At 35.0% G+C, this 15,587-nt stretch overlaps 1 protein-coding gene across 1 annotated transcript; it reads right to left on the bottom strand.

The window, feature by feature from the left end:
• Positions 1-43: 43 nt before the first annotated feature.
• On the bottom strand, positions 44-13,736 carry LOC143537942 (putative callose synthase 8). The gene is made up of 39 exons (XM_077031605.1): positions 13,454-13,736; positions 12,350-12,450; positions 12,056-12,259; positions 11,860-11,961; positions 11,520-11,639; positions 11,315-11,404; positions 11,149-11,240; positions 10,935-11,061; positions 10,404-10,541; positions 10,239-10,315; positions 9,995-10,148; positions 8,940-9,083; positions 8,744-8,861; positions 8,309-8,637; positions 8,160-8,212; positions 7,607-7,667; positions 7,448-7,529; positions 7,310-7,359; positions 7,140-7,226; positions 6,919-7,053; positions 6,745-6,842; positions 6,573-6,657; positions 6,345-6,505; positions 6,149-6,272; positions 5,982-6,076; positions 5,769-5,907; positions 5,530-5,681; positions 5,183-5,289; positions 4,985-5,104; positions 4,307-4,375; positions 3,938-4,218; positions 3,638-3,757; positions 3,456-3,568; positions 3,277-3,360; positions 3,072-3,184; positions 2,754-2,983; positions 1,378-2,226; positions 638-823; positions 44-274 (listed from the first exon to the last, which is right to left on the bottom strand). The coding sequence occupies exons 1-39, from the start codon at positions 13,707-13,709 to the stop codon at positions 44-46; spliced, it is 5,877 nt and encodes a 1,958-aa protein (XP_076887720.1). The 5' UTR covers positions 13,710-13,736.
• Between the last annotated feature and the right edge of the window lie 1,851 nt (positions 13,737-15,587).

Raw genomic sequence — 15,587 nt, 5'->3', positions numbered from 1 at the left:
AATATGTATATCATGTACATGGAATCTTGAATGCAGTAAGAATCTATATATGTTTCTTTTTGGCTTTGAGAATCGGTTGAATCTGCAATCTCCTACTGTAAGCTCGGTTGAACAGAAACCGTGTCTGAAAAGCTGAAATGATTGGAAGCCATGCCAAACAAGCAATCGGTGTGAAAAGAATGACGCCCATTCCGTAATCATAAGCTTGAGCAAAAAGCCGTGTGAACTTCCACAGGACCGTGCCTTGAATCCATGGCCTGAATGCTTGTGCAACCTGGAAATCAAGAAAATTTGTTACTTGACATTCAAGAAATCAAGAAAGCTAGTAGCTAGTTACTTTGTGTTCTATAAATCAAGAAAGCTAGTTGATTTATGTTCAAAAATTCAAGAAAACTAGTTACTTGAGGTTCAAGAAATCAAGAACGCTAGTCGCTTTATGTTCAAGAAATCAAGAAAGCTAATTACTTGAGATACAAGAAATAAAGAGAGCCAGCAACTCGTTACTTTGTGTTCTAGAAACCAAGAAAGCTAGTCGCTTTATGTTCAAGAAATCAAGAAAGCTAGTTACTTGAGGTTCAAGAAATCATATGAACAAGATGGTAAGTTCGGTCATTAGAATCAACTCGTGACAACTTACAAGTATCAGGCCCCAGCCGGTGGGTAGAAACGCAAGACAGCAGACGATCAAATCGGTTACCGATAATTGACAGATGTATGAAAGAGTAATTATGGTTGCTATGACAGCAAGGAAAAGAGAAGCTTTAAATAGCCTGAACGAAAGCTGGTGGTTATCACTGAGATGGCGCCTGCCCAGACTTACAACCTGCATCAAACCGCATAGGGTTGTCTTATACAGGTCACAATAAATATAAATTATAATAGCTATAAAAACATGTCAAACGGGTCAAAGTTGTCCAAAGCGTATTTTTAATGCATAAAACCTCCTAAATTTAAATTAAAAATAATAGCTATAAAACAAAGTTGCCCAAAGCATATTTTAACGCATATAACCTCCTAAATTTATGCTTTTTTTTACAACAAAAATACACTATTTTTCAAAAAGTATAACTTATTTTTATCATATATGATATCATTATGTATATTGTTTTTTTTTTTTTAAATTAGCAACATGTGTTCTATACTGGCCAAAGTTTGGACAAAATATCATTATTTATAATATCAATATTTATAAAATAAATTTATAAAAATTTTAGACAAATATTATTATTTATAAAAAATTTTAGACAAAAGATTTTTCAGATCATGCCAACTTGACCTGCACAAAAACACGTTGACCCGTTAAGCTGTTAACCAACTTGTTTGACCCGTCCTTTTAACCGAATAAGCGTATAAATATATTTACGAACACGAGTTTACCTTGATTAAAAGGAAAATCATGAGAATAACAACCCAAGAGAGGATATAAACTGCAACAGTTTTATTTGTGCCAGCAATATCAAGATGATAAACAAGACCATATTGGTAGATAAAAAACCGCAAAGAAAGAAGTATCTCAATGAGCCGAGACCCCCAACCCGAATGCCTTAAATGTTCTTGTTCATCATACCACCAAGACTGCCAGCTTTTATCTTGTTGAATCCCGATCCCGCCTTGTTGTTTAATCCACTTATTCCAATCTTTCCAGTCATCCACTATCTTCCCCCAATCAAAACCCGAAGGATTAAACAAAAACGGAGCAAACAACCACGTTAACGATAAGAACCAAATGGCATACGTGATCAAAACATACGTCATGTGGTTTTTATACGCGCGTCTGATAATATCATGAACTATTAGAAGTAAAAGCAACTCAAATCCTTTCATGAAATGACTTCTCGAGTATAATCTATAGTTTTCGGTAAAACTCGCGTGAAAGACTACAACTTTTCTGCCCGTGGGTCGGTACTTGGCTCCACCGTGAAGGATGGTTCGACCAAAGTAATGTGTTTTTGTACCGAGTGAAAATGTGAAGAAAACTGCAGCTAACTGTAGCTGCATGAGAACAAAATCTTTAAGGGCGTTGAGAAAGCCTTTTTCGAGTGCTATTTCCATTACCATTGGTAGCCCGGTTAATAACCCGAGCTGAATAAATGATTGTGAGGCTAATGCTGTCTCTAAAGACCGTATGTTGTGCACTTTAGCCTCGAGAAGTAATGCCTTTTCTAAACCACTTAGCACGAGGTAAAGCTGCCCGTATAAGAAGACATATATTCCCATCACTGATATCTGCATGATTTCAAAAAGATCAAATCTTTATACTTATATGGGTTGAAAGAAATAATTTTCCATACGAAGTTGACCCGTTAAGGTTGACTAGCAACTGTCAACTTTTGAATAGCCATTTGATTGATTTTTTAAAAATTTATTTTTTTAGTTTGACCCTTTTGAGATTAAAGCACACCTTAACCGACCGTTTCTGAAGTAGAAACCGAGTGTTGTGAAGTTACAAGAAAGCATAGTTTCTTGCAAGATTTGAAAAAGATGAAACCTTTAAGCATATTTTCTTGCAAATGTTTGGACGGTTGACTGACGGGTCAAAATGGGCTTGGGTTGAAACAGATAATTTTCGATACGAAGATGACCCCGTTAGGGTTGTCTAACAACACTCTGTGTTTATTTTTGACATAAGCAACATAATTTAAAATAATAATCTTTTTTTCTAAAAAGTGACTTTTGACTAGCCAGCTGATTTTTTAGTTTGGCCTGTTTGAGATAAAAGCAAAACCTTAACTGGCCCGTTTACAACAACTTACAAGGCTGCTGAAGTAGAACCCGACTGTTGTGAAGTAACACGAAAGCATGCGGAAAAAGTCAAACCGACGACCAAGCCTGTAAATGTCACGGCTAAGAATCTGTTCACTGTTCCCGTTTGCTACCTTTGCTTCAAACTTTGAGATCTGATTCAGGCTTACATCACGACCTTTACCGACTTGTATATACTCGTGGTATGTAATATGTCCTCTTCGCAATGTAGTATTATATCCTACAACAATATAAACAGTCAACAAAATGATTCAAAGTTGATGAACTGATGAAGTAATAATAATAAGGTTTTGAACATAAGTGAAAACCTGCAAAAATGTCTTCACTTAAGTTTATAGTCTTTGAAGCTTTGCTTATGCCGCCTCTTGTTAGGTGAAAGATTCGGTCGAAAACATCCGGATGCCCGTAATGGAATCTAATCCTGTTTGATGAAGAAATCACATATGGTTTAGAAATATTCAAAATGTGACCGGCAAGTGCTGAAAAGAGTATATAGTTACAAAAAGGCGACACCTGAGCGGATTGGCTAGAAGCCGTTGACCGATTGTGACAAAACTAGTTTCCTGGTATGACATGAACCATGCTAAAGAAGAAACACTGCAAAGAATAAAGATTAAAGAGTAAAGACCATATACACAAGACTTTAAGAATGAAAAGTCAATGTTTGACTTCAAACGAAAGTCGAAACAAACCTTCCGGTGAATATGTGTTCTCTTAAACCAAGTATTTTAGGTTTTTTTCCGAGCCGTGGAAGGAATTCTTGCAGGAGATTTCTCATTTTGATTGCTTCTTCTAGATAGTTATCCTGTAGACATATGTTATGAGTTGACCTTTTGAAAGTCAAAATGATCTAGATTGAAAAATATTAACATACCTGATTCATATCGATTGCTTGTAGGGCTTCACCACGAGTAAATATTATGGCATGATTTTGATTCTCGGGTTTCCCTTCTCCAATATTAGGTGGCCCGGGAAGCTTCACTCGATACATCTCCTGAAAAGACATAACAAATGACCATGCAACATTATTTTTTGGGTTGGCTAAATAATGTTCATGTGGCTCGTATGAGGTGGTGTTCGCCAAGTCATATGGCATGTATAATATGCATGACTGACCCAAGAATGACTAATATGACAACTGGCAAACTAGTCATACTATTTTAAACTCTCGTACCTGGTCGAAACCGTTGACTGCTTTGACTAACACAGAAAAATAAGTAATGCGGGTTCTACTGTCGATTGTTTCATCCATTTCTTCAACGTAAGCCACGCGTAATGAAGGATATCTTATCATAAGATCCAGGATCTCTCGTGCCTGAGGGTCGCCAGACGCTTTCTGGGACCCATACATCTGACAAGAGACGACATGCGTGAATTTCAAGTCAGCTAGAGCGTCAAGCTGAGCGGACAATGTATCATTCCCCCTCTCGATCGCATCATAACCTTGAAAAATATCTGATAATGGCAATGGACATGAATAAGTAAATAAAAATATATGTGTTTGATATGTACACTTTAGTGTTTAATATAGAATTTAACTAACCATCATCTTCAGCCATATCAAGAAAAGCTTGCAGCTTTAAGGCTTTCTGGTAGTACATCATCCCGCGGACTGTAAACAATATTAGATATTCAAGCTAACATACTGATGTTGTCCCCAGTGTAGAAGAGCGGGCAATGGTGTTTCTGAGGCCCAATATCGCGTTTCAAAAGGGGGCGCACGAACTTGTGCATAACTTGGGCTACGGGCCTCCGTTTCAAGCGTGCTACCAGTCAAAACGACCGTTGGAACGTGGGCCACGTTATCCCGTTTATTTTTCCAAAATAAGACTTCTAGATACACTTTTGGGCCACTTTTGTGTTTTTCATCTAGTTTTTTGGTTTTCTTTTGAGCTCTTGTTGGGCCTGTGGTTGTTTGTGTCGGCCCAAGCCCATTTTGGATGTTTATTTAATATGTTAACTTACTTTGTGACTGATCATTGATCAGAATAGAATAAAAAAAATCTGGCTTTTCAAATTCTTGACTTTTGGGTCGAATTTGAGGGTTTGGGGAAGGATCATCACGGGTATTCGTAGAATCAACGTGATTAGCCTTCGTTCTCTATTAGTACGCTACATCACATACATATAAAGTTTTCTTTTTTGCTTTTCATTTGGAAAGTTTTATATTATTTCCTTTGTAAAAATCGATGATAAAGTGTTTGTGCTTCTTGCAACTCACCGGTCCTGCTTAGAGTTTGTCCACGAAACGAAGCCCAATCTCGAAGCTCCTCCTTGCCGTTATCGTCTAGATCCTCTAGGTTGGCAACACCCATTCTTTCCAAGAAGTTTTCCAATGCATCTAGAGAAAAAAAAAAGATAAAAAAAAGTTATAATCAAGAAAAGTGAGATAGTTACAAAGATCTTCAACTACGCATACCTGGATATATTTTCTCCATGTAAAAGCCGATGGAAACATTATCTTCGCTTGCATTAAGCTCACTTGTAGAGAATTTAACTTCTTCCCTTAGATGCGGAGTCAAAACACTATAACCATAACATAATTTAACGAACGTCAGTGTCAAGGAACAAAAGCGTTACGAGCTGGCAAATACCATCCGCATAATTTTTTTTCCGCTTTTTTGGTTGATTTCTTAAATGATCATAGTATGTCTAGCACTTAAATATCTTATTATCTTTACTAGTAGATTAAAACATTACTTTCTATGACCATTTTGTATAATATCTAGTCAAGATGCTTATAATGAATCTATGAAGAATGCAAACCTGAAAGATAGCATGTTGCGCACTTTGGGGGCTCGAGGTATATCCATGAATAGGGAAGTTGCGAAAAATGATATACGCCTTCGTGCATCAAGGTTCGAAGGTATGTCCATTGCCGTGTCTTTGACCGTAAGCAGCAAAAGGAAACGCTTGATCTACACAACCCCGGTTCATATTAATTAGTTTCCATTTCTAGAAAACATTTAGTGTTATATGTTGTTTAAAGACTTTGAAGAGAAAACCTTCTCATTTATAGAATCGCTATCCGGCAATGGGAAATGGATAGAATGCCTTGATGCAAATAATTGTGGGTCGGGTTCAACATCGTCAAAATATGTCTTTTCTTCCGTTTGTAGGTAACCGTTGATAGACTCCATTGTTCTGTATTCAAATTTTCAAAAATAATAATAAGCCGGACAATCAAGAGATAATAATACCAAAAATAATATGCGAACCTGGATCCGTTTTTCATCATATCGGTCGTGACGATTTCAAGAATATCTTGCAGAACTTTGACAAGTTTAGTATAATGTTTCTCATTGCCTTCAACCTAAAGATGACATAAAGTTACAAACATGCACCCGAAGAACTAGAAATGCGATTTATAGGGGTCGAGATTTACCAAAAGTTCAACCAATTCGATGCATTTCGTATGTAGAGCTAGAAGCTCACTTAGATTAAAATCTTTAACAAAGGTTGATCTCCTAATGCTTTCTTCAATCTCATCTACTATCCCGAATATGACTCTGAAAAAATAATGCAACTTTAAGACGCCGTTTAATCAAGAACTATAGACTTTATTAACGGTAGTACGGTACCTTCTCTCAAGATCCCCAACAACTAGTATATCGAGAATGTATTTCAGTGAATCGTAACACTCTTGTATGGTGATGTACATGTAAGCGTCTGTTCTGATTCTTTTTGAAAGACTTGCATCTTCGCCCACAAAGTCCTTTGCGATACTTAAGGCCAACGGCAACTATACATAGAAAGATGAATAGTGGGTTTTAAATTAAGATTTTGTGAACGAATAATGCGAAAAGTACCTGATGTGCTAGGAGGAAAACAGGCCATCGAACGAGGCCCGAAAGTAATTCAGATGATAAAGGGATCTTCATCAATTCAACCTCTCTATTCATACATGAATACACGCATTTGTTTCTTAATATGCATGCGAAAAATAAGGATCATTAATAAATTATAGTAAATGTAACTAACCTATTACTTATGAAATCCTCCTCCCGGAAGCTTTTGATAATTTCATTCCATACGACGATAAACTTAACTAGCCCATTCCTCATTTGCCTCTCGGAAATCTAAAAAGAGCGAATTACATACGTGCATAAAGCACTCGAATAATGAGCTATAGAAAGATTTAATGTAACATTTTACCTTTTGAAACATGTCTTTCAAGAATGATTTCCTGTTTAAATGTTTATCAGTTTTTGTAGGATGCGGGATAAGAGAATTCATGAAGGCCAAAGGTAGATCTTGAAATCTACTTCTCATCATACCTAGTGTGCGAATCTAGACACGAAAAGCGTGTTGGATTGTTTCAAAAACATGATATATAGTCATATATAGTCATCCATCAAGCTTTATACTTAATTTACCTCTCCAAGATGATGCAAGATTCCATATAGTCCTCCAAAGATAGCACAAAAAACCGAATACCAAATTTGTGTGTCCATAAAATATACCTAAACCGACATATATCACGTTAAAACATCGTATTGAAGCATATCTTAAGTGATGAGCATGAGATGTTCTTAAAGAAACTCACCATTATGACTGGAGCCCAAATGGCGGCAATCGCACCGGCGTTATTCTTTACTGGTTTGGATTAATTTGTTGTGAGATAAACGAATAATTTCGTATATCGTATATCATTCAATATATGAGAGAACATAAAGAAGTATACCTCTTGGGAAAAGTTCATGCCAGTCATACTTTGTAATCCCAATTCGCATAATTTCTCTTGTTGGTGTTATGAGCGGTTTTATCTAATCGTAACATTCCATAGAACATTAAAAATCGGCTAACGTACTTGAAATTTGGATCAAAGTAACATACTACTCACCTCAAAGGTGTAGCTAAATGTCAGTTTGCTTAACAACAATAACACCCAGAATAAACTATACCTGAAAACATAACCATATACACATATCGGATCACATATTCCGAAAGAAAATATTCTATAAGGTAAGGTTCATGTACATTTTAATCTTAACATGAGAACGAAGGAAATAATACTAATTTATAAATAAATGAGAACGTAAGAAACAATACAGCTACAATGTCAATCTACATAAACAATGATTTATAATTACAAAGACAAAAACCTAAAAATTACAACAAAATAATCAAAATCAACAACAAGATAATAAGAACAAATACCAGCAAATACTTATAACAACAAAAGAAAAAAATCTAAAATTAACAACAAAATATAAATCAGCAAATACTTATAATGTCCCATAATCGAAAATTAGCAAATACGAACAAACATAGCAGCAAACACCTATAAAAATAAACCTAATGATAACAGCAAATTGGTTCTCACTGTTTTCATGTTAAGAATAAAATGTATTTGATCATGTTTCTATATATGGTAGTAAGAGTTTAGAATGTACTTCAAAAGGGAGTATTGAGATTCTTGCATTCCGCGTCCCACGTATAATCTAGGCTAAAGAATAAGTATCCATGAAGAAGTTAGAACATATTCCAATCTAGAAGATTTGATAGTTCATTTGACACGTTTTCAGTCGATATTTATTATTACCTGAGTCAACCAAGATAAAATCGAAGAGATCCTGGAATTTGAGGTCTCAATGTATCTTCCAATCACAGGAACCGAAAAGAGGATCATATTCACCGCGTTAGACATCAAGTAGAACGCGACCACAAGCATGTAAGATGAATAACACCACTCTCCAAACCAGCTTCCGTAATTTGTTGAATAACAAGTGTACTTCCTTCGAGTCTTGGCGTAAAATATAGGTAACATGATAGTCCACATTCCTGCGAAGACCACCTTAAATGTATGTTTTCGTGTTCTTTTGTGGTCCATTGTTGGTCTAGCCTTCAATGTGAATACAATATCAAGAACGGCTGCAAGATTTATTAAGCGTGTGAGTAAACTAAATATGGTCACGAAAAAGGTGCAAACTTTATCATATCTTTATGGGAGTGTACCAAAGTTAAAGTAGCATAAGACCTTGAACTAGTTTAAGGACTGCAGATGTTATGAAGATGCTCATAATATCTTCGAGTACGGGTGTATAAAACATTTGTAACGGGGAGTCGAGATCATGACAAGCCATGATAATCATTGCCTGAAAAAGAAACGTAGTGTTGAAAAAGAAAGTAACTTTTTAATCGATGGTAGCGCGTTTTGGAAGCAGTGAATGCACCTGGAGAGATAGAACAAGAAAGGCCCACATTCTATCGAAGCTTCTGAAAACGTGCCAAAACGAGCGGAATTCGACAAAGTTTGTTTTTCCTAACCATGTTTTCTCTTTTTTGTCTTCCGCCTTAGACTCGTCCTCCTCGTTGAGCTAACAAAAACACAATCATTGCAAGTTATTAAAGATCTAAAGTGAGATATGTGATGCAGCGTACTATTAGAAACCGAAGGTTAATCACGTTGATTCTTGGAATACCCGTGAAGATCCTTCCCAAACCCCCAAATTCGACCCCAAAAGTCAAGAATTTGAAAAGCCAAATTATTTTTATTCAATTCTGATCAATGATCAGTCACAAAGTAAGTTAACATATTAAATAAACATCCAAAATGGGCTTGGGCCGACACAACCAACCACAGGCCCAACAACAGCCCAAAAGAAAACACAAAAAGTAGACAAAAAAACATAAAAGTGGCCCAAAAGTGTATCTAGAAGGCTTATTTCAGAAAAATAAACGGAATAACCAGCCCGATGGCTGGTTACCACAACGTGGCCCACGTTCCAACGGTCGTTTTGACTGGTAGCACGCTTGAAACGAAGGCCCGTAGCCCAAGTTATGCCCATATTCGTGCAACACCTCTGGAAGCGCGATCTTGGGCCTCCAGAAACATCATGGCCCGATCTTCTACACTTGGGCCCACATCAGATGGCTTGGGTAACGGTTCAAAACAGGTTTGGTTTGAAACAAGCATATTTTGGTATTGGTCAAAACAGTCCGGGCCCGGTTGGATTTATCCCAAACACTTTTGGCTTATTCTTAACAACTAAACAACCAATGTGTGAATTATGATTATTAAAAAAATATCGTTACAAATATAATCGAAGTTAAGAAAAATAGAGGTTGCATTCACTAATATAATAGGATCCAGTCGAGTTCCAACCCGTTTGACCTATTTGACAAATCTGACCCATAACACTTTTAGCAAATCTTATAAATAGTTTGACTCGTTTGAGATAAAAACAACCCAAATCGACTCATTATAATGCTAAATTAATAACTTTACCTGCTCTTCTTCATCATTATTTTCTTTTCTTTTTTCCCTCTTACGTTTATCCGATTTTTTTTTATTTTTGCTTTTGGTATCATCAGGAGGCTGCACATAAAAGAAGTCATGCTCCTTATCCATAGGCCAGCCTAGTTGGAAACAATCAGGAGACCTAATGATACAAAACAACCAATCTTTACCTTAATATATAAACATTACAATAACAATCATACTTTTTAAATAAAAACACAAAAAAAAATACCAGAAGAACTCGTTCAAATCATCGTAGTTTCTCCACTTTGAATAATCAGTCATCCCGTTTTGGTTTTTCGAAGCTTCCTTCAGTAATGTGACAAGCAAAATTAGAAACTAAAAAACCGAAAGAAACACAGAAAGTAAAAAATAATGAATTATTTTAGTGAAGTACCTTTTGAATAACTTCATATATTGGAGTGACAACATCATTAAGAAAAGCTTCTGGATCGCCACCGTATGCAGGCATGAAACTTTCACCAGCAGATAGAATGGTTGCTCCCATCAACATGCTATGCATGTCATGTGCCATCTATGAAAATAAAAATGCATTAATCATATATATAATTATTAAATGTTTAATAAACGAGCCCAAGCGCGAGCTTCACTTATCGAGCTTGAGCTGGCTTGCGAGCCTAAACAAGTCTTATTTATATAAATATTATTTAATATACTCAGTATCTATTTTTATAATTATTTATATAACGTTATTATAAAGATAACTAAATAATATAAATTTGTTATTATACTAAAATTATAATTAAAATATATGTAAATATAAATGAGACGAGCTTAAGCTTTAGAAACAGAGCTCGAAACGATCCATATTTGGCCCATTTGAGATAAATACAACCCAAATCATGAGCGCGTTTATAAGTAAATGAAATTGCCACTTGTAATTGACAATAATGAGTTTGAAACCTACATGATGAAAAATATAAGCAAGGCATTCTGGCATGAACCGTAAATTTGCAGCCTCGCCCCATATAAGTAGATAGAGTCCTACATACAAAATTTTATACTGTTGTGCTTCTGGTTCTGCGAATGGCAGCCTGCGTTAATTAGCGAAAAATAATAATTATTATTATTAGATGATATTATAATATTAAAAAAATATTAATAAGTATAATCTCTCTAACTTTATGCTGGTTTTCTTCTCTAAAAACTTGCACCATTCTGCATAATTCTTGAAGAATTTCTTCATCAGATCGTCTAAAGCGCCGTCTGCTAACTGTGAGTTCAAAAAGTTAACAAATGCATCTTGTAAAATAAAACAAGTTAATTAAGTTCATAACTTTTGTGCACCTTAGATGTATTTGCTGATTTATTACTCCTAATATGGACGTTTGCGATAAGTAGAATCAAATGCTCCCTCTGGTTAGCAACATTTCCTTTCTGAAATTAAATGATATTATTATTATTATTATTATTATTATTATTATTATTATTATTATTATCAGAAAGTGATGAACTTTGAAAAATAATGAATGAAAACAGAATGGTGATCTACCTGAAACCGAAAACAATGCTCTAGCCAGTCAAACAAGTCAAAATGAGGCGCATGATTGGTGAATTCCTCAATGAAAGGTATACCCGCAACATTACGTATAGCAACAACTGCAGCTTTAATCTGTATCATTTAATCACATGGTTAGATAGATTACTACACAAGTTTCTATATGCGAGTCAAACCGGTCAAACGTCGCACAAATGTGTAAATTTTTATATACATTCATAGATGATGGATATTTTTTTTTGGGCAAAATGTGTTTCGGGTCGCCCGACCCGACGCAGCCCGTTTTGAGATGTACAAAGTTAAAAGTTAAAAGTTGAATATTTTAACATCAAACCTCAGGGAGCTGCATAATTGGTTGATGAACACCTCCTTGATCAAGCGGAAGAATGTTATAATTATAAAATTCAGATCTTTTAACGTCATTATCAGCATGCGCCTATCAAACGAGTTAATCCAAATCATGAATGTAACTATTGAATATATATATATAACTTCTACCAAAACTTAGACAGCATAAAACAGACACGAACCTGTGTACCCGCAGCCTTACTAAGTGTAGTTGCCACTTCATATAACACGTCAGCAATCAGACGGGCTTTACTCAAAGCATCCCGGTTCTCCAAACTAGTTTGTCCACCATGTTTGATAATAAAATCTTTGTATTTACGGTACACGCGCCTGACTTCACGGACGTCACTTTTTTCCTTCCTTTTTCTGTAAGTAACCTCTTCATCCTATCATTCTCAAGTGTCGAAAGATGGTTAAAAACTTAATATCCAAGTTAAGTACTTTTGATGAAATATGCAATCTTTTTGTGTGTTTACCTGTTCAAGTCGTTGAAGAAGCGCAGTCTTGAATTGTCGTACTCCACGCCCACTCGAATTACTGTCTAAATCATGTGCAACAACAAAAGCATGAAAACGACCTGCACCAAGAATCCGATAAAGAGATTATTATGAACTCAGTTAAAGTTACATGGGACTCAAGAATCAAGATTAATCATTTTTTCAGTCAATAATCAAGAAAATACAACACAACTTCATTTGATCAAAAAAAAAAAGAAAAAAACTTAACAAGAATCATGCTAATTAGTTAAAAAATTTAGAATATTCACATATAGAGGTATGCTTTCAAGAATCATCTAATCATCATTGCAATTAAAGATACAAGAATCATGCTATATAATCCATTTTTGGCGTTAGTTGCAGGTCGACGGAAAACCGTTTAGGCTTGAAAACTTAAATTTTTTTTCCTGAAAACTCAACGTTTTCGTTCCAAACATCTTGGTAACTTTGTTTCCGGACCTTTAGGAACATTTTTCTAGTAAAAGCCCAAATTATTGAGGTCGCTGGAACCCTAACCATCGTCGGAATCGGTTGATGGTGCTCAAGTGGTGGTGGTTTGTTGGTGGTGAGTCAATTGGTGGTGGTGGCGGTGTTTTCTGGCAAAAAATGTGACTTTTTCGGCCAAAAACGTTTTTCCGGCGACCTGCAACTAACGGCGTTAAGATTCTGTTAGTCGCAGACCGTTAGAACAAATACGTTAAAAGTTGGGACCGCCAGGCGCCAGCAACCGATTCGTTAGTTGGGACCGGCAATGACCAAAATGCGATAGTTGGGATTGATAAAAACCAGTATTCCTTGGTTAAAAACTTAAAATTTATAGAATATTCATATATAGACGTATGTTTACAAGAATCATCTAATCATCATTGCATATATATAATCCATTTTTTAGCATATTCATAGAGGAATGATTTCAAGAATGATCTAATTCGGTTTTTTAAGAAACAGAATCTTGGACAAGTAAACATATAAGAATAATTAGTGGGAATCAAGAAGCATGCAAGAATCTTGACCAACTTAATTGAAGCTAAAAGAATTTTAAAAAATAATAATAATAATAATAATAATAATAATAAGGCTTACATAAACAAGCAACACGAGGCTCTTGTGCATCGATCAGATTGGCGACACGAAGAAACCTTTGAATTTCTGATTTCAAAGTGACAGGCAACTTCTCAGAATCAAATGGCTCAGGAACATAATCACGGCCAGAAGTTATCGTGTAAAACGGTTGTGTCCCGTTATTATTATTGTTATTGTTATTGTTATTGTTGTGATTTGCAGCATTAGTGTTGCTAGTACTTGCAATGCTAGGCTCCACCACCACAATTTCTGCCATTGCTAGAACATAAACATAAACATGAACATGAACATGAACATGAACATGAACATGAACATGAACATGAACATGAACCTGAACCAAGATTGCAAAGCAAGACTAAGAAAACAACAGTGAATATATGTATATGTATATGTGTGTGTGAGTGTGGTGGATCTTGTGTGTGAAGTATATACATGATTTGTTAATGTGTTGTATACTTTATGGAAAAAGATGGTGGCTTGCTTTTTTTTTGATTAATTAGTGGTTAGTGGTGGTGTGATCTTTTTAGCTTTTGCTTTCTTTGATGTTTGTGTGGGATTGCTTTTATGAGGTTCATGCAATGAAAAACAAGAAAACTTGTTCACAAATAATTGGAGTCTGTGTGCATGTTTGTGTGCAAACAGTGTGTGCTTGGATTTTGTGTCCTATGATGTTTCCTGGATGCGCGTTATTAGGGGTGACAGTTGCTAACACGACCCGAAGCAGCACATGAAATAAATTAGGTTTTGGGTTGTCACATCTAACCTGTTTTCATTTGGCATGTTTAGATAAATGGATAAAAGGATTGTGTTTGGGTCGATGTTTTCTATACGAATAAAAATATGGGTCATGTTCCGATTCATGGTTTTTTTCCGGAAATATATTCTTTCGCATCTTTTCGTGTATTAACTTTTATGTTAGTTGTAATATATTGATGATAATGAGATTATAACTTTGTTTTGATTATGATAAGATTAGGTAAGGACTTAAAAAGCAATGCAGTCATGAAACATGAAGGCTTCTACTTTTGAAGGTTTTTTTGCTTTAAACAAATGAATAAATAATTGCAACTTACTTCTTCCATTTTCACAACTGTTTCTTTTTATTTTTATAAATAAATAAATAAATAAATAAAAACTGAGAAAACATGAAAACTACAAGGCTAAGTAATGCAAAAAGGCTGGAATGCCAAATGGTCTAATATCACATGTATATTTTAACTTTGCCAAAAGCCTTCTTCCATACCTTTTTCTCTCTTTCCTTTGCTTAATGTAGTCTTGTTTCTATTAGATGTGTATATTGTAATAATAAATTAATAATCACTAATCACTTATGTTTAATTAATTATTAGTTATTAATGGAGTTGGAATTATTTATACATAAAAATGAAAATTAAACCAATAAGATATGTTATAAACAAGGCACATGAATTGTGATATGTCCAAATATTATGGAGGTGATAGTTCCAACTTATTTATATAACGTTTATTATCGGGTAAAACGGTTAAATCATTAAAACGTGTGATATGTCAAGAGTTGTTTAAAGTCTATCTTCAATGAAGTTAGTATTTGAAGGAATTAAAAAAAATTATGCATTTGGTTGACAAAATAATCATGTTTGATTTATAGACACTTTAAAAAAGTAGGGGACCCAAGTTCGAACCCTTGGGTCTGTAATTTTTTTCAAACAGAATCCGGGTGAATTACCGAACTAATACTGAGTGTGTTCCGCTGCAACGCATTAAAGCGACTACATTCAATAAAATTTATAAACATAAAATATTAGGAATGAAATTCCTATTCAATTCTATTTGTCCACTATTAGTCCTTGATCTTTCAACTCAAACAACCTTTAATGCCCTTATGTTTGGTAATTAACCAAAAACACCCTCATACTTTATTATAAGTTTTAAATGAACTAGACCTAAACACAATGGCGTAGCCATAAATTTTTTCCTCGGGTTCGGAAAATTTCGAGGGACGGACGACCGAGTGTTTATCACTTAGATTTGGGTTTTTTACGGGTTCGATGTTGAAATTTCTACGGGTATGATGTCAAAATACACTAATATATAACACTAAAACAAAAATTTGTACGGGTTTGGCCGAACCCATTTTATTATTTTTATATGCAGG

This window comes from Bidens hawaiensis, unplaced genomic scaffold (genome assembly GCF_021521415.1).
Source record: "Bidens hawaiensis isolate Kalapana, Puna unplaced genomic scaffold, B.hawaiensis_p1.1 tig00000780_1, whole genome shotgun sequence".
Lineage (NCBI taxonomy): Eukaryota > Viridiplantae > Streptophyta > Magnoliopsida > Asterales > Asteraceae > Bidens > Bidens hawaiensis.
This window is presented reverse-complemented; position numbering and strand designations above follow the sequence as displayed.

Coding starts and splice junctions, on each gene's coding strand:
- LOC143537942 (XM_077031605.1), bottom strand. CDS start 13,709: ATGGCAGAAATTGTGGTGGTGGAGCCTAGCATTGCAAGTACTAGCAAC. Junction 10,149..10,238: donor GATTTGAACGAGTTCTTCTG/GTATTTTTTTTT, acceptor TTGTATCATTAG/GTCTCCTGATTGTTTCCAAC. Junction 2,984..3,071: donor AAGTGAAGACATTTTTGCAG/GTTTTCACTTAT, acceptor ATATTGTTGTAG/GATATAATACTACATTGCGA.